At 41.1% G+C, this 19,445-nt stretch overlaps 2 protein-coding genes across 2 annotated transcripts in view; one reads left to right on the top strand and one right to left on the bottom strand.

The window, feature by feature from the left end:
* The window catches only part of LOC134210906 (uncharacterized), a 51,379-nt gene extending 48,819 nt beyond the window's left edge, over positions 1 to 2,560 (top strand). Inside the window, exon 3 of the mRNA XM_062687340.1 lies at positions 1,625 to 2,560. Coding sequence (XP_062543324.1) covers positions 1,625 to 1,814 — 190 coding nt within the window. The 3' untranslated portion in view covers positions 1,815 to 2,560. The remainder of the gene's footprint in view (positions 1 to 1,624) is intronic.
* Positions 1 to 19,445, bottom strand: part of LOC134210913 (basement membrane proteoglycan) — a 654,698-nt gene that overhangs the window by 344,956 nt on the left and 290,297 nt on the right. The gene's annotated exons all lie outside the window — the stretch shown is intronic.

Below are 19,445 nucleotides of genomic sequence, written 5' to 3' on the forward strand. Positions count from 1 at the left end.
TACAGTTCAAATTTTGTGACTAACATGCATATCATTGCTTCAAATACGAAGTGTGAAAAATGAGAGGCAATTTAAAAATATCACGGAATGTCATGACATTAATGTCATGTAAGTTGCGACTGTTTTTTTCAAGTCGAGTCAAGTACGAGACACTGAAGACGATCACACAGTTGTGGTCGAAATACGTATCTGCAAAGATATCGAAATAATTGGTGGAATTAAGTGGAGATTACTTAACTCGTCTTAGACGGTTGAGTTTAATCTAAAAAAAAGCTTTATAATAATTAAAACTATAAGTTCAACGAATATTGTCTAATTTTGAACTCGGAAGACCAAAGTAAACCACAAGATGCTAAGTAAATTGAACCTGGTAAGGAAAAAAAAGAAAAAGTGAGGCAGCATTATTTTATTTTATTTATTTTTTCGAGAGATCACTGACTTTCTATGATTTTGATCCTATGACTACCGCAAACAGAAGCTAATAATTCACGTTATTTGAGTTTCATTTTCATCTTCTTTTCCTTATTGGCATTACATCCCCACACTGGGACAGAGCGGCCTCGTAGCTTAGTGTTCATTAAGCACTCCCACAGTTATTAACTGCGAGGTTTCTTAGCCAAGTTATCATTTTTGCATTCGTATATCATGAGGCTAACACGATGATACTTTTATGCCCAGGAAAATCGAGACAATTTCCAATCCGAAAATTTGCCTAGACCGGCGCTGGGAATTGAACCCAGCCTCCCTCAGCATGGTCTTGCTTTGTAGCCGCGCGTCTTACCGCACGGCTAAGGAGGGCCTCTAGTTTCATATTTCCTTCAATAATAAAAACAAATTAAATCAGTTTTTCAACCTTCACAAAAGTACTTGCAATGCATGTATTATTCATGAGGATATTCAACTCATTCAAATACCTGATTGGACAACTTTTCTGTTTGTTTCAATTTCACCACGTCATGGACTTACTTTAAACTTATTGGCACTTGATTACAGATAGCTTGACTGAACTTATATTTTCAAATGCATTTCAGACCAGCCAATAACCATAAATAAAATTTACGGTTGTAGTCTGACTTTGGATCCAGCCCGTTGAGTTTTTTATAGCACCAGTTATAAGTTTTGTTATATGTACATTATTAATTAAGAATACTGCAAGTTCAAGTTGACTGACTGTTCGGTACAAGGAAGTTTCAAGTTCATGCTAGACTGTTTGTCAGTTTTTAAATGACTGCAGAGATATAAATTCGATATAAATAAATAACGAATATAATTAGATGCACCTAACCAGCTATTTTAATACTTTGTTTTGGTTTAAAATTTTGGATAATTAGAAACTGGCTGTCAATAAACCAATACAACAAGTGTTTAACGACTGAAAAATCTCTCCTGTTTCTGCAATGCCTTGTAAAATATGAATCGACCGTTCCAGATTTCTGTACCGCACTTACCCACCACCAAACCCGAACGCCAACATGTATGTATCGATCGTAATTCCAAGTATCGATTGACTGGTCTAAAATACGTTTCACGATTCAGTGTACAACTTGCCGCACAACACAAACATAACGCCACCTAAGCTTTAAAAGCTCTCTAATGTTACTCTCTGTTTGCCTCACCCGCACAGGTCCACCACGCTATCACTGACGATGGCAGTCAGCCCAACCAAATGGCACTTTGCGGCGCACATGGGTCAACTGTTGCGGGACGCGGGCGACAGCTTGGTCACGCCGATGGGCTGTTCGCATCTGTGGCCCAGCTGTCCGTACAGTTCGAAGAAGCTACTCAAGCTGACGAACGTGGTCCAGTTGAAATGAGCCCCGCCGAATAGGTGTCCAGCCGATGACGCCGGAGGAAATCCGTAGAAAACCAGATGTTTGCATTATCGCGAATGGGTTGCATTGTTCTACGGTTTTCCGCGAAGAACCATAGCATCACTACCAGCATTATGTACTTTAATTGGAGCCATACATCACGACGATGTCCCCCTAATTCGAAATGTAAATACTAGAAACCCCCACGGGCATACAGATTTGCCCGCCCATTAGTCATCAATGAAATCATCCCGGCTCCGTTGTTTGGCTTCTTTTGAGGTGGAACCATATTCGAGAGATTAGTTTGTTGCAGAGTTTATAGTAGATAAAGGACAATGAATGGCTGTAATGTTGAATCATAGACAAATGGAGTAAACATATGAATTATTTTCCTAGCGAAGGGTTCAAACATGAAATTCAAAATTTAAACAGCTCAAAACCAGTCGAATTCTAATTTATGGTGGTCAATGGAAATTTCAGAAGTGTTACAACCTTATGTTTGTGATTGTATGATGTGTGTTGTTACATGAGTGCTAGGAGATGAATGTATGAATGAGTGACTTTTCACCCGCTCAATGCGCGGATCATTACCTGCGAATGCTAATGTGATTTTATGCACTAACTGTTGTATATACCTAATTGAATTATTAATGAAGCAGCGATTGTACTGAGATAGAAGAAACAAAAAAACGATATGAAATATGAACGGATTGTAAATAAACACAAATTAAATGCTAGTTGACAATTTATTTCTGATCTGTTAATGCACCCTTCGAAAACCATATGTGGGTTGGAACTGTGAACTCTGCAAATATTTAATGCAATCAGAATTGGTGGTCAGTAATTATGTAGACGTGCGACGAGGATTTGTGGCTCGGATAAAGTGTTGACTTAATCGTACTACGGATAGTATTATGCAAACATATAAATCATGAGAGTATCAGCGCATTGGAACTGTGAAAATATAGTACTTACATGAATGGAAGACAGACAAATTATTTAAGCTCATTTAGTGGAATGTATTCAACCGTCTAAGACGAATTTGGTACTTTCCATTTAATTCCACTACGTTTTGTTATATTTGCAGATACTTATTTCGACCTCAACTATGAGGCCAAGTCAAGTACGAGACATTGAAGAAGGCCTCACAGTTGAAGTCGAAATATGAATCTGCAAAAATAACAAAACGTAATGGAATTAAATGGAAAGTACTAAACTCGTCTTAGCCGGATGAATGAATGCTTGTTTCGGAATCGTTTTCAAATCATTCAAGCAAGGTTTTCCCAGAAGTTTTGTTGAGCATAAATTTCGAGAAATTTGTTGAATATGTTAATAGAGTTCAGGTAAATATCATATACATCATTTCTTTATATCTATAGAATCGATAATAGTATCCTAAAAAACTAGAAAATCTACACTCCTACATCAAATTCTGTCAAATGTACATCAAAATTTAAAAAATACGATTACCTATACTGATATATTGCCACGGAGCTCAAAATTCAAAACTATTGCACTAAACAGCTTGCCGGAAGTTGAAGATTGCTTTTGGAAATGTAATGGAAATGTTTATTTATCTCTGACTTGACAAAAGGTGTCCGACTTGGCGATCACTAAGCAGGATATTGGGTAAAAAAGGAGCAATTGATCGGCAAAGCTGCGAAATAGCTGAAAACATGCCGACATTCATCTTTTCAGCGGCCATGACGGCTTTCAGGTCTCTTGAAAAGAGCATTCCGATCCTCTTGAAAGGAACCTTCAGAGCGTCTAGAAAGGAGCATTCCGAGCCTTTTGAAAGAAGGCTTCCAACAAAAGGAGGCTTTCCAGCCACTTAACAGGAGGCTTCTGAGCATCTTGAAAGGACGCCTCTGAGCATGCTGAGAATAGAATTCCAAGCCTCTGGAAATAAGAATTCCGAGCCCTTTGAAAGGAGCCTTCCGAGCCTTTTGAAAGGAGCTTCCGAATTTCTTAAAAGAAGGCTTCCGCATCCTTGAATAAGAGCCTTTTAAATATCTTGAAGAGACGCTTTCAAGCCACTAATGAGTTTCTATGCATCTTGCAAGGATGCTTCTGGGTCTCTTGAAAGTACGCTTGCGAGCCTCTTAAAATGCCTCATGAGCCTATTGAAAGGAGCCTTCCGAGCCTCTGGAAAGGAGCTTTCCGAATCTTTTGGAAGGAACCTTCCGAGCATCTTGAAAGGAGCCTTTCGAACTTTTTAAAAGAAAGCTTTCAACCCCTCTCAAAATGAGACTTCCGGGGCTCTTGTAAACAGGCTTCCGGGCTCCTTGAAGAAGGTTACCAGGCTTCTTAAAGGGAGGATTCTGAACCATTTGAAAGAAAGCTTCCGAGCTACTTGAGAGGGAGCTTCCGAGTCTCTTGGAAGGAGCCTTCCGAGCTTTTTGAAAGGAGACTTCCGACCCTCTTAAAAGTAGGCTTCCGAGCCTCTTGAAAATAGACTTCCGAGCCTCCTAAAAGTAGGCTTACGAGTATTTTATAAGGAGCCTTCAAGCCTCTTAAAATAAACCTTCCGTGCTTTTCGAAATAAGGCTTCCGACCCTCTTAAAAAGCGGTTCCAAACCACTTGAAATGAGGCTTTCGCGTCTCTTAAAAGGAGGCTTCCAAGAAACTTGAAGTCCTTTTAAAAGTAGGCTTACGATCCTTTCGAAAGGAGCCTTCCAAGCCTCTTGAAAGAAGCTTTCCGAGCTATTTGAAAAGAACCTTCCAAGCTTTTTGAAAGAAGGCCTTTTAAAACGAGGCTTCCAGGTCTCTTCAGAGCAGGCCTCCGGGCCACTTGAAAGAAGGCTTCCAGGCCTTCTGGAAGGAGGCTTCTAGGTCTCTGAAAAGGAGCATCCCAAGCCTCTTGAAAAAAGCCTTCCGAGCTTTTTGAAAGAAGGCTTCCAATTCCTTAAAAGGAGGCTTCTGAGCCTCTTGAAAGGAGGCTTCTGGGCCTTTGAAAACGAGGAGACCAGGAGAAATACCGTTTGCCTCCGAGTATATGACCCAAGCCCAAATTGTACATGTACATTAGAGTGGCCCAGCCTAGTATGGGGAGAAAAAAAAGTCGTCGGATTCTACGGGGCACCCTCCAGGATTTTGCATTTAGGTAAGAAAATCATTGGGCTGCGAAATGGTGAGTTGACATCCGGGAAGGGGCACCTAACATAGCTCTGGTCCTCACAAGTTCCAATACTCACGCTTCCACGGGTCTTCCGATGACAATTGACCGCCATCTAAGGGTTGTGTACTTAGCTGGTAGTGCAGCCTGAGCACTGTTGTCCTTCTGACATCAGCTAAAGTGAGAGGGTGCGTCCTGTGGGGTCTGCCTAGGATGTGGTGGGGTTCGACAGTGGGCTCTGTTGAACTTCTATAAAAAGCTGCATGTGTCCCCTGCGACCGTGTGCCGCTCAAAGCGCACTAGCCTAGTCCTGGTGTTGGGTGGGACTTTAAACAAATTTGACCCGACTGATTGAGCGGCTGTCCACCAAGGAGGTGCGGCTCCAATAGCGTCTGTTCTGGCATCCAGCGGCTGAGTATGAAATGCTATTCCCCGGAAGCTATACCTAAGATGGCAGCCCCATCCCGGTGGATAGGGAACCTTGGGCCAACAACCTACTGTTACCGAAACATAAATTTGTTCGAGAATCCGATAATGAAAGAATACGGACTGATTTTACGGCGACGAATCAGCGCGAAACAACGGACACGAATAGGAACATGGAACGGGGTAAATAGGCACAAGATAAATAGGCACAACTTGCCAATGAGGCAAGCCGCATGAAGCTTGAGATCCTGGGACTGAGTGAAGTCCGTTGGCCAAACTTTGAAGAACAAAAAGAACGCCGTCGGGACCATTTCTGCTATACTCTGGTTTACGAGGTGAACGCGCTCCCCGCCATCTCGGAGTTGGCTTCCTACTAAGTGCTCAGGCACACTCTACGCTCATGAAGTGGGAACCTATAAGTGAAAGGATAATCGGTTCCTGATTTAGAACACGGTTCCGAAACCTTACTATAATCCAATGTTATGCGCCAACCGATGCTGCCGATCTGCAAGACAAAGAGAACTTCTACAGTCAACTCTATGCCGTCGTAGATAGAATTCCGGAAGGGTGATATCAAGATCTGTTTGGGCGACTCCAATGCGAAGATCGGATCCGACAACTCGAACCATGGGCGCATTATGGGACGCCATGGTCTCGGAGAAATGAGCGAAAACGGAGAGCTGTTCGCAGAGTTTTGTGATAGTAACGACATGGTGATCGGGGGATCGCTCTTCCCTCATCGACCGGTTCACAAGGTCACGTGGGTCTCCCGTGACGGCTTTACAGAAAATCAAATCGATCACATCTGCATAAGCCGAAAATGGAAACGGAACTTTCTTGATGTATGGAATAAACGTAGTGCCGATATCGCGTCTGGTCATCACCTCCTCATCGGCGAAATACGCCTGCGCATTGCGCGGATTCGTCGGCAGGAGGAAAGTGTTGGACGACGATTCAACACACGCCGACTGGAAGGTGCCACGGTGAAACGGTCCTTCGTTGAAGAAATGGAGACGCGTACTGCAGACATTCCGGAAGGTGGCAGCGTGGAAGATCAATGGACCGCCATCAAGAATGCCTTCATCGTCACCAGCGAGAACAATCTGAGCGAACTACGCACCCAGAGAAAACAATGGATCACCGATGAGACCTGGAGGAAGATAGAGGAGGGAAGAGAAACCAAAGCCGCGATAGAGCAATCGAAAACCAGAGGAGCCAAAGTATTAGCCCGTCAACGATACGCGGCTAATACTTTGGAGAAGGAAGTAAAACGCTCATGTCGACGGGACAAGCGAGCGTGGGCAGACTCTCTGGCCGACAAAGGAGAGAGGGCCGCCGCAACCGGAGACATTCACCTCCTCTACGATATCTCTCGACGCTTAAGCGGGCGAAGATGAATGCAACGATGCCTGTGAAAGACGCGAATGATCAGTTATTGACCGACCCAACTGACCAGCTGAAACGCTGGTTCGAGCACTTCGAACAACTTTTTCAAGTGCCAGCCAGACCTCGGCATGATCTGCCTAGGATCCGACGTATAACACGCGTCAATACCGAAGCTCCATCACTGCTAGAGATTCAACCAGCCATCCAAAGCATGAAATCGAATAAAGCTTCAAAGGTGGATCGCATATCAACCCAGATGCTCAAAGCTGACCCCATGACATCCGCTCAACTACTGCATCGTTTATTTCGTAATATCTGGGACACCGCAACTTTCCCGGTCGACTGGATGCAAGCTATCTTAGTGAAAATGCCCAAAAAGAGTGACCTGACTGTATGCGATAACTGGCGAGGCATTATGTTGCTGTGTACCGTTCTCAAAGTTCTGTGCAACTTTATCCTAGCCCGGATTCAGGAGAAGATCGATGCGACTCTCCGGCGTCAGCAAGCCGGATTCCGTGCCGGAAGATCATGTGTGGACCATATTGTCACGCTCCGCATCATTCTGGAGCAGGTCAACGAATTCCAAGAGTCTCTTTACTTCATATTTATTGACTATGAAAAAGCTTTCGACCGTCTCAATCACGAGAATATGTGGGGCGCCTTGAGACGCAAGGGGATTCCTGAGAAAATCATCGGCCTTATCGAAGCATAGTACGAGGCCTTTTCGTGTAGAGTGCTGCACAATGAGGTCCTGTCCGACCCTATCCGGGTCGTAGCTGGTGTGAGGCAAGGATGTATTCTATCACCGTTACTGTTCCTCATCGTAATCGATGAGATTCTGGTAGATGCGATTGACCGTGAACCAAACCGTGGGCTGTTATGGCAGCTGATAACCATGGAGCACCTAAACGACTTCGAATTGGCTGATGACGTTGCACTCCTCGCGCAACGGCGCTCTGATATGTAGAGTAAGCTCAACGACCTAGCCGAGCGCTCCTCTTCGGCAGGTTTAGTCATCAACGTCAACAAAACCAAATCGTTGGATGTAAACACGGTGACTCCTTCCAGTTTCACAGTAGCCGGGCAACCAGTGGAGAATGTTGAAAGCTTCCAATATCTTGGTAGCCAAATGGCGTCAGATATCTGGAAAAACAGGCAGATAAGTGAACGCACCAAAATATGAATTTTCAAATCTAACGTGAAATCTGTGCTGTTATACGCTAGCGAAACATGGTGTGTATCAGTGGAGAACACTCAACGGCTGCAGGTGTTCATTAACAGATGCCTACGGTATATAATTCGGACCTGGTGGCCACACAACTGGATCTCAAACAACGAGCTCCATCGTCGTTGTCACCAGAGGCCGATAGCAACAGAAATTCGGGACCGGAAGTGGGGCTGGGTCGGCCACACTCTACGTAGGGGCGGAAACGAAATCTGTAAACAAGCATTAAACTGGAACCCAGCGGGACATCGCAGCAGAGGCAGGCCCTTTGCAAAACCGGAGGTGTACAGGATCCATAAGTAAGTAAAGTAAGAAAATCATTCTCTGAAAATTTCAGTATAATCGGTTATTGCATAAGCTGGCCCAATTAATTTGAAGTTAATATGGGGGTTTTAGCCTAAATATATGGGAAAATACACCTCTGTTACTATTTCGTACAGGAAATTGGAAGGAAAAGCCCGATTGAGCCCAGATTTGCAGGAAATGAAGTGGGTATGTTACATGAACAATTCGACATAAAATTCTACTATAACTAAATAAACTTTAAATCAGTTTTTGGCTGATTTATTTGGAGTTGGGTTGAACACTTTGAAATTCGTTAATTGCCATGAAAACATACGCATGCAATCAGACCGCTGCTATATCGACGAATAACAAGTTTTACTGGTGCGACAGGCTATCTGAAATCGTCAAATTGTTACCAGTGACACTGGTTCACACTTCTCGGCTTGAAACTGACCCATTCATAAAATTGTTCAAATCCACGAATCCCGTATTCAATATTCAATAATTTTGTAACCGACCTTCTGGATGCGACTGAGTAATCGCCCCTCTTGAAACGAAGAGCTATGGAGCTGGGCTAGGGCTAGCTCCCCGCTCAGCTGGAGTTGTGGTACCAACGCCGGCTATAGTACGCAGGTCAGGATCCAACCCCCTTCGCCAATGGGAGCGATTCGGTGTTCTCCGCATGTGAAATGGAAAAAAATGACGGCTTTGCAGCAGTCTGCTGTCGATGATTGACTGCTTGGTCCACATATGGAGCGCTCGGCTGTTACCCTATGGGGCCTGGAAAAGGTTTTGATAAGGTTTATTTTCGGCTAACAGCTTACCTTAATTGCCTGGAAGCTCGACAATTGATACCCCCAGAACTTTCAATATCTTTCTGTGAGGGTTGGGAAGCTGGCCCGACGACGACCAATAATGCACTACACAGTAGAAGCATAAGTACTAGAAGCAGGAGTTGCAAAAATCGCTCTCAATAGATAACGAACAACGATAAAAAAGATGAAAAAACTCTCCCGGATCATAACAAGGCATGATAACAAATTTATCAAACTTGTATACACTTGTAATTGCATTAAAGATAAAGACGACGATTCTTTTCCAGATCTATATCCAATAGGAGCCAGAATGTGGTCCAAAAAGCATAAATCCTTTAGGTTACTAATGCAAAAAGATTTGTCGAATGAAATTGATCGTGCACATAATCACTTCATTTGCCATGCCAACGTCACGTATTTTCTTTAAATTTGTAATAGCAGCATGGAAAATACTTTGATTGATCAGTGATTATCGTAGATAACTACTCAAAGCGACGGTTTAGGATGACATCAGGTATGCTGAATACTAATAAAATCTGCTGCCAAAACAGTGCTCATAATTTTTATGATTAAATGAAAAATAGATGCGATCAACAACAATAACCAAAAGCCATTACATTTGATTGCACCGGTATGTGTTCCGTGAAGTAATTTACTGTTGAGAAACCTGTTGATTGTCCGATCGTAACTTATAAGTTTTCACAATAAGAATGAAGGAAGTTATTTTATTTGACCTTGCACAATATACATTCTTCCTTTACTTCTGCCAATTCAATATTCGAAATATCCTGGTTTAAAAATAGTTCTCTGTGATTCTTGTGTGACATTACCTTCTCCTTTGAATTGAAACAACATTAGTATATATGTTTACAATACATGATTCTGTTTACTCCATACTACATAGTCCTTTCGTAGAACGCGTGTATTCGGCGAATATGAAGTGATGTTAATTGTTAGTTTTCCATGGAATTTTAAAAGCAATGATTAATATGTTTTCTTTTTCATAATTATCACATCGCGTTTTTCACGGTCAAGGCAATTGTGGATGTGATCTCTGAATTTGCTTGGAAAAAGGCAATGTTAGATTTAATCCCTTACTTCAACAATAGGTGCTGGCCCGTTGGGGTCTCCAGTAGCCTTGCGAGTAAAGTCGTAGGATTGTCAATTCGGAAGTGGCGAGTTCGATTCTCGGTCCAGAATGTTTTCGGGTCAGAAACATTCCCGACTCCCTGGACACAAGTGCTTTACTATTGTATACCAACAGTAAAGCGAGCTGTTCGTTTGAACACTGCGTAGAACAGTCACACTCATCAAATGCTTTAGCCAAGCAAGTCTTTGATACAGCAGACTTTGATTGATTCACACACTATACACAATGTGGGCTCTCTTGACTGTGGATATGCAACAGTAAAGCACATGTGACGATTGGGCAAATCAAGCATTTGAAAGATATTCAATTTGCAAAAAAGAGCTAACCGCGGTGTAGGTTGGTACTCGGATTCTGATGTCTTTTCCGAAAAGTGGTCTTGTTTTGTAGGGGTTATCACGCCTGTCTAGAGAGTAGGAAGTTGAGGGTTCGAGTCCCTCTAAGACACGTGGATTCATTTTCGCAAATTTCATATCAATTTGTCCAACATGTACTGTGCATAAGCACAGCCAAGACATTTAACATTTAACATTTAACGTTCGCCGTTCGTCGTCGCTCTTCCCTTCTTCCCTCCTTCCAATCTACAAATTACAAATGCATAATCATAGGATCAAAGATTTTTTTTATAACTTCAAGACGGTTGTGGAAGGCTGTGCTCGTGTGCTTTGATCTACCGGGAAAAACAAAAAGCTTGGTAGTGCTTTCATGGTAATAATTGACTACCCTCAAAGCATCAGCATGAAACAAAATTTTATTCATAATTTCGCTACTGTTGTTGGATCATTCTGTTCTATTTTGATTATTAAACAGAAAAATAGTGCTGCTATTAGTATTGCTTTTAAGCCTTAATGAGACTCTCTCCAATTTGGTTAGTAGAACGTCACAGGTTCGAGTGAAAAGTTCTATTCGAAGATTGCACACTTATCCAAACCAATGTTTCCAATTTACCCACCTGAATTGACTTAAATCCGTAAAGCTCTTGGATAGCATATTTGTTCGGCTAAAAGTTACTCTCGAACATTACTGCCACATGGCCCCTCCACGTAGCTGGAATCATGTTCCACCAGGTATGGCCATCGGTGTGCCAGCCTTAATTCATAGAATCATTCATCTTAATTTAATCTCACACAGCCGAATGGGAGACAACCAGAAGCAACCTCTCGACAGTTGAAAGGTACATACAAAGAGGTCCACAACGACCAGTGCCACTTATGCCCCAAAAACGGCATCCGAGTCAACTCCAGTCAGCAGCAGCAGAGTGGATTACAAGCGGTTTATCGCCCTCCTCGTGTGTGGATGTTGCTGCATTCGCTTGCGCGTCACAGTGAGCTACCAGTACTAGAAGTACTGCTGCAATAGTTCTGTAGATCTGCAGATGGAGCCGGAGCCGGTACGACTTGGTCAACAGCTACCCGACCAAAGGCATTGCCAGCGAAGGGGCATTCCTGGGAACCAACGAACCTGGAGCTAGCGGGCAATGTTTTCGTAGAAAGCAAATTTTATTTGCGTCATAGGTGACACATGACTTCGAGCGATGCGGAGTGAAATAATGTCGCACGAGATGATTCTGTTTGCTCTGATTTTGCTCTCCCCGTCTTGATTGTTGAAAGGTTGTTGGATGTTTTAAAAAGATGACTTGATTACGAAGTGTATGAACCGTCCGAAGCGAAGGCGAAATGCATAAGTTCTGTTGCATTTTCTTCGTTTCATTAAACACCTTTCCTCCGTATGAGATGAGTTTATCTTCATATTCTTATGTATAGAACATTTTATCTTTGTTGAGATTTTTTAATGTTTTGATAACAATGAGAATCTTTTTTGAATTGAAACAACAATTCTCGAGCACAAAAACACTTAAATAAGATTTACATTTTTCCGTTTTCCGTAAAAAAAGCAGTTGGAAACTAGATAATCCTGAAATTGGCAGTAGATAAACATTAAACTGTTTGAGTAAAAGATGAAATATACGACGCTATTTATATGCACTCATAATTAATTGTGGAAGTGAAAAAAATATCATAAATATCATAAAATCGAAACGCTTACTGATAAGGTATTTCTTTTCGAATGTGCGTTGAATAGGTTTTAATTTGCGAGAAATTAGAGCAAAAAAATTCCAATTTTCAAACCAAAAGTTGTCATCCAACAATCAAAAGACACCCGAATGGCGATAATGACAATTTGATAGTTTAAAATTCTTTAAAATTTACGTTAAAATTCTTGTTTCAAAATGTCCAAAGCAGACCCCCATTTGTCAAAAGAAGCACGACGGTAATGAACATTTGATAACATTAAACTTAGTGATACATTGCAGAGCCTTTGATTTAGAAATTTTTTAAAATGATTTGTGATTATTAAGTTTTTAGGTTAAGCGAGATAAAAAATTAATTTAAAATGTTAAAAAAAAACTCCTATCCACTAAAATTCCAATCTGCGTTGACCCCGCAACACCACCGGCGTGAGAAAACATTTTCAGCGTATCGGAAAATCGGAAAAAGCAATTTCACCACCGCGCGTACGCAAGGCAATGCGTAAATCATGGTTCTTTTATGGGTAAACCACGCCAGAAATCTGAATCCGAACGCAGCTGTTATGGTTCAACCAATTCCCCAGGAAAACCCCCGTGTGGAATATCAGTTATTCACAAAAGTGAAAAAAGGTCAGCAGAGTGGGCTCCTCTGCACACCTGGCATCGCCAAAGGTTCAAAACAGAAAAAAAAACAATCGCAGAAGGATGGTCCACGAACGGACGGGGATGAGAACGGTTTCTCTGATAACAACACAAAGCTGTTGAATGCCATAAATCTTCCAACTTATCCACGGTACAGAATTCGGATAGTGATTCCGTTCCCCGCACGCGCTGCAATCCACTCCCCGTAGAGTAGATTTCAATAAAGGGGGTGGGTGTGGAATATCTCCGCTAGTAGTTTGATTCATGTTGTCGCTTCTTTTCATACTCATTCCCATTCGGACTGAATAGATCGAGCTTGTGGATTCGGCAGGACACTGGAGGCCTTTGGCTGGTGGGGTATGGTCAGAAAAAATCTCTTTTATCAGACGCTTTTGGGTGCTGGTTTGGCACTATTTTTTTTTCTCATGTAGACCAGTCAGTGGCGGTAATCCTACGATGAGCTACCGGCCGGCGAGGTGGCAACCCGCGTGCTCTACCAGCAATAATTTTCCTGTCACCTCGGAAATCCTACCACTTAGAGAGCAATTATTGTGCAAATTGGACAGTGCTTATGATAATCGGTCGGATTCCGTTAGTTGCGATGAGAAGGATTTTATGTTATTTTAACAATTAATGTTTATTGCTATTTCAAGAAATAAGCTGAATAAAATAAAAAAAGAACTACTTTGTGAAAAGCCAATTTATATTTTCAAACAGAGCATTGGTGATTAATCATGAATTTAATCATGATTATTGAATATTGGGTTATTTAATCATTATTCATTAATCATAATCATACAAACAATATGATTTAATCATAAACCACTTATCGTTATTAACAGAATTTTATATCAAACCACTAAACATCAATCATATCCATAATTGTTATGAGTTTATTCATTGATCTTCAGTCTTAATCATTGCAAACATCAATTAAATTCATTAATCTTTAATCACAATCATATAACTTTTATAATTTTTCATAACCCAATTTTGATTGATCAGGTTTGCAAAAACAAATTTAATGTATTCAATGTGATTATTCATAATCATTAAGTATTAATTAAATCGATCGTTATTCATTAATCATGCACGTATTGTGTCAATATTTATTCACGTTCGGTTATCGTTAATCCTACTCCAAACATTTCATTCATTAATCGCAATCGTTAATCATTGTCAAAAATTAATTCAATCGTTAATCATAATTATTGATTATTGTAAAACAAATTATTATTCATTAATAATAATCTTTAATCACAGAGCTGATTCATCCATATAATTGATCATTTGAAAAGTTTCACGATTCAGAATTGCACCATGTTCAAAATATTTTTGTTCAATTGTTATTTTTTGTTTTTTTTGTTTGTTTTGTTTTGTTTGTTCAATTTCAGAGTCGGAATTGAAGGAGAAGTCATTTTCGTAGTTGTGATTAAAAACATCTGTAAGTCACCACCACTCTTTTCACCAGAACAAAAATAAACGAAAATCATGCCTACTTGATGAATTAATTTATTCAATTCACCATTATTATGCGTAACTTCTTCAACAAACAAATCAGTTGCATTACGTTCCGTTGTAACGGAGTATTTAGTAGATTGCGTACTGATAGCTGTGATGTATATTCTTTAACTTTCTTATCCCAACTGCTTATGGATTAATATTTGATAACCCAATTGTAGGTCCAAAATGAATAAGCATGAGAGCTACCATTACCGGCCACGCCAATCTTCTCCGTTTTCCTAGTAATGGGAAGGAAATGATGATATGACATCTACTTAAAGAGAGACCAGCGACTCACCGACGCCCTCATAGATGTCAACGAGTTGGATGATTGGTATGGAATATAGTTTAGAAGTATCATCATGAGCTTGAATAGACGTTGGGAGTGACATTGCCAAGAAATTTATATCACTCCAATGGGATCTTGGCTGTGCATATGCACAGCACAAGTTTTGAAAAGGACAAATTGATATGAAATTTGCAAAAAAAAAAAGAATCCACGTGTCTTGGAGGGACTCGAACCCTCAACCTCTTACTCTCTAGATAGGCGTGATAACCCCTACACAACAAGACCACTTAAAGGTCTCGTTTGCGGACAAGCCATCAGAATCCGAGTATCAACCTCCACCGGTTGGATTTCCCACTACTCCATAACTAAGGATATCCTACATCAAATGTGTGGATGAGTTGATATGAAATGATTTCCGTTTTACTTTTACGATCAAAATATCGCAAGTTAGTCAATAAGCCGCTTGGTGCGTTTTGGCAGAACCCCGACCAAATGATTTTAATATGTTTTGGAAACAATCACACGAATAAAGGCTCCTGGAAAAACCTGAGCGATTTCATCGCCGCGACGGCGACAACTAATGTTCCATTTACATTTCCAGAATCGCGTCGCGTGTGTTTGGGGGAACCTCAAAGTTAAAATGGCAATTTTGTTTAGGGGAACCTTAAAGTTAAAATGGCAATTTAAAAAGTTGAATGTTCGGAATTTTTATTTTGATTTTATACTTTTTCTTCATTTTAGAATTGAAAGAGATACCGATTTTTTCTCTAATGGTGACGAATTTTAATTCCTATAAACATAGTAAAATCATTTTGATAAGAAAATTATTTTGAGCTTTTTAGTGGAATGTCTTCACTTGTCATAAGACGAGTTTATGAAATCCCATTGAATTCCACCACTTAATTGTATCTTGACAGATATGTATTTTGACCTCAACAGTAAGGCCGTCTTCAGTGTCTTGTACTTGACGAAGTCGAGTCAAGTACAAGACACTGAAGACGGCCTTACTGTTAAGGTCGAAATACGTATCTATCAAGATACAATTAAGTGGTGGAATTCAATGGAATTGTATAAACTCGTCTTATGACAAGTGATAGTAAAATCAGTTTATTGATAGAAAGGGTGCAATATTTTTGCTCTTTATCAACTTTTCCAAAGCTTTATACATTGAAGGTAGTAGTTTCGAAAATACAGTCGAAGGAATAGAACGTGCGCGAGAAAATCTTGTACACTCACTCAAACAATCCACATCTTATGAAAAGATGCTAGTAATGCAATTTCGCGCTTCTTCTTCTTCTTATTCATTAGCATTACATCCCCCACATCCAGTTATTAACTGCAAGGTTTCTAAGTCAAACAGTCCTGTAGTAGTGGCGGGTCGCGGTTAGTCGACGACTAACAAGCTTTTCCGGGATGACTTTCTTGTTCAATATACTACATTCTTACAAAAATACTTTTCTAGTTATTTCCCTCGAAGGGAAGAAAAAAAGAAGCTTAGAACATGCTGCATCCGCCCTCATGGCATCAGACGAGAGATCAATCTGCTATGAACACCTCAGATTGGCCGTATTGTACTTAATGTGATCTTGCGTCCGCCTTCATAGACGCTAGCGAGCGTTCAACCCAGTTCTCACACCTCAGATCAACATAGAGACTGTTCTGATATTCTATTTTCTATATGACGAAAATTCTATTTTTATACCATTTAACCTTCCTAGTGCATTGGGGTCCATTTCGTCCCAAGCACACTCAAAACACCGCTGTAACTTTGCAACGCAACGAGAAAAAAATCTGAAAAATTTCAGATTTTTCCTAAATTTAAGAAATTAAGATTCCCTGAGAAAATCAGCTTCCAGCGACATCTAGGAGAGGCGGCACAAAAAAAGTGACACATTGTGCATTGGGGTCCATTTGGACCCAAGATTTCATCTCGATCACAAAAACTCAAATTTCAACCGATTTTCGATCTTTAGGCACCAAACAAAAGCTGTAGGTTCCAATAACAAGCCCACGGGCTGATTCATCCAAATTGACCACTCTAGTCCCCGGGGAACCTGTGCTAAAGAGGTACTGTTTGAGCTTCTCAATTTGTCACCAAATTTTCGAGTTTCGTGTTTTGAAACATAAAATTGCTTGGAAATATGTGCTCTGATGATCCCAACTTTGATATATTGTATATGCCATTTCTGGAAAAATTTATCCCTCGAGCGGTCATCGGAAAGCCCTTTGGAAGATCCGGAATTTCCGTAAAATTGGCCAATTCTAAAAGTTCATCCCAGAGCTTCGCGATTTTTTGATAACCTTTCATTTTGCAATCAGTAATAAAAGTTTTCGGTACTGTACGGTAATTAACGAAGGAATTTTTATTATTGATAAGAAAATTATTTTGAGCTATCAGTGGAATGTCATTACTTGTCATCAGACGAATTTGTACAATTCCATTTGATTCAGTTAGGTTCAAGCTCTTGCTGACACCAGACGTATTTTCAAATTTGCTCTGTGCAACCCTATCGGTTTTATTTTTCTGCTTTGTCTCACACTCTAGTGTGAAGAACGTTAAATTGCGTCAGTTTACTCTGGCGACTTCGAAAACTGTGCTGTCGTTCGCTAGCAAACATGACCGCCGTGCGCGCCCGTGAAAACGCCTTTAAGATCGATCTATCGAACTTCCCGAAGAGACCTTCTTTTGAAGAAATTCATGGTTTCATTCATGAGACGATCGGTCTCACCGTAGAACAAGTCTTACGTCTACAGATGAACCATGCGCAAGTGTGTGCCCATGTTAAGTGCTGTGATTTGAAGACTGCCCAAGATGTGGTTGATCGCCACAACAATCGCCATGAGCTGGAGGTGAACAAAAACAAAGTCAAGGTGCGGTTGGTTATGGACGACGGGAGAGTGGAAGTAAAGATCCACGATTTGTCCGAAAACGTTCGGAACGATGATATTGTTGCATACCTGCAGCAGTACGGAGATGTCGTATCCATTAAGGAGCAAGTATGGGGACAAAATTTCGCTTTCAAAGGCATATCATCGGGAGTGCGAGTGGCAAAAGTAATTCTGCGTCGTCACATCAAATCATTTGTGACAATTTGTGGCGAGGAGACCCTGATTTCTTACAGAAATCAGCCTCAATGGTGTCGGCACTGTACTAACCCATCTCATCCAGGGAGTACATGTGTCGAAAATAAAAAGCTGTTGGGACAAAAGACCGATCTCAACAACAGGCTGAAAGCAGCACAAAGTAAATCCAGCTACGCAAATGTGTTAAACCAACCTGCTGGTGTGGCCTCGCTCATGCCAGAGTTTGTAGGTACAAACCTTAACCAGCTGAATGATCTAGCTCGATCGTCAAGAGCACAAACTGTGGATGATGGAAATAGAGTAGCCACTGTCTCTGGTTTCCTGTTCCACCATTTCACCGCCTCCAGAAACAGACAAGCGAATGGACGAGAATGAGGGAACTACAAATGGGGAAGATAATACCGCTGTTGCTGCTGCTGCTGTTGCTGCTGCTGATGGATCATCGTTCGTCATCGCTGCTGCTGCTGTTGTTGCTAGTTGTTCGACCGTCACTGGTACTGCTACTGATGCTGCATGTTCAACCGTTACAGATGCTGATGCTGCTGTTGCAGAATTGGCGAATGGTACATCGGAGAAACAAGCTGTAAAGGGACAACTCCACAGAAATGCTTCACCATGTCAAGTCAGTTTATTCAAAGTCCCACTCCCATCCAAGTCCCTATCCATGGAGATTTCTGAGAGTGAGAGCAATGAGTCATCCACTGAAGGCGGCCCGTTCGTCTTAGCCAAACGGGGAAGAGGACGTCCGAAAAGCAAAAATTGAATCCCTCTTCGGCCTAGAGAATCGACTCTGCTTAACATTACTAACGACGTTCTGAAACTATTTCTTTATTCCAACAAACTAAAGCTCACATTTAATAAAGCCTTTCCAATCCTGACAAATTAACCTCGAGTCACCGCGAGTATATACGGTCCATTGTCTTGTAACCTGTTGAAATGAACCAACTTCCCCTTCTCTGTTACAGTATTGGTTCAATCAATATAAATGCTATCTCTAGCGAAAACAAAATAGCCTCTCTTCGCTCCTTCGTTCGCTTGATAGAATTAGATATTATTCTTCTACAAGAGGTTGAATCTGCTAATTTATTTATCCCTGGTTATAATCTAATAACCAATGTCGATGAAGCCAAAAGAGGAACTGCTATCGCTCTCAAATCCCATATTCCATACTCAAATATACAACGCAGCCTCAATAGTCGTGTTTTAACGGTCAAAATATCGAATTCTGTAACAATCTGCAATGTTTATGCCCATTCGGGGACGCAGAATCATGCCTCTCGTGAAAATGTATTTAGAGAACTGTTACCCTTCTATCTACAGAACTCGGCCGAGCATCTTATAATAGGCGGCGATTTTAATTGTGTAATTGACGCGAAAGATGCAACTGGTACAAGTAACTTCAGTATGTCGCTCAAACAATTGGTAGAGAATCTTGATTTGTCCGATTCATGGAATTGTTTACACAGAAACACAATTGACTACAGTTTCATTCGCCCAAATTCTGCCTCGCGATTAGATCGGATTTACGTGTCTAGGTCGCTTGTTCCGCATCTTCGTGCTTCAGAGCTATTTGTAACGTCTTTCTCCGACCATAAAGCGTACAAAATTCGTTGTTGTCTACCCAACTTAGGTAAGCCACATGGTCGTGGCTACTGGTCGATCCGCGCTCATGTGTTGAATGCTGATAA

The sequence above is a fragment of the Armigeres subalbatus genome, chromosome 2 (assembly GCF_024139115.2).
Source record: "Armigeres subalbatus isolate Guangzhou_Male chromosome 2, GZ_Asu_2, whole genome shotgun sequence".
NCBI classification, from domain to species: Eukaryota; Metazoa; Arthropoda; class Insecta; order Diptera; family Culicidae; genus Armigeres; species Armigeres subalbatus.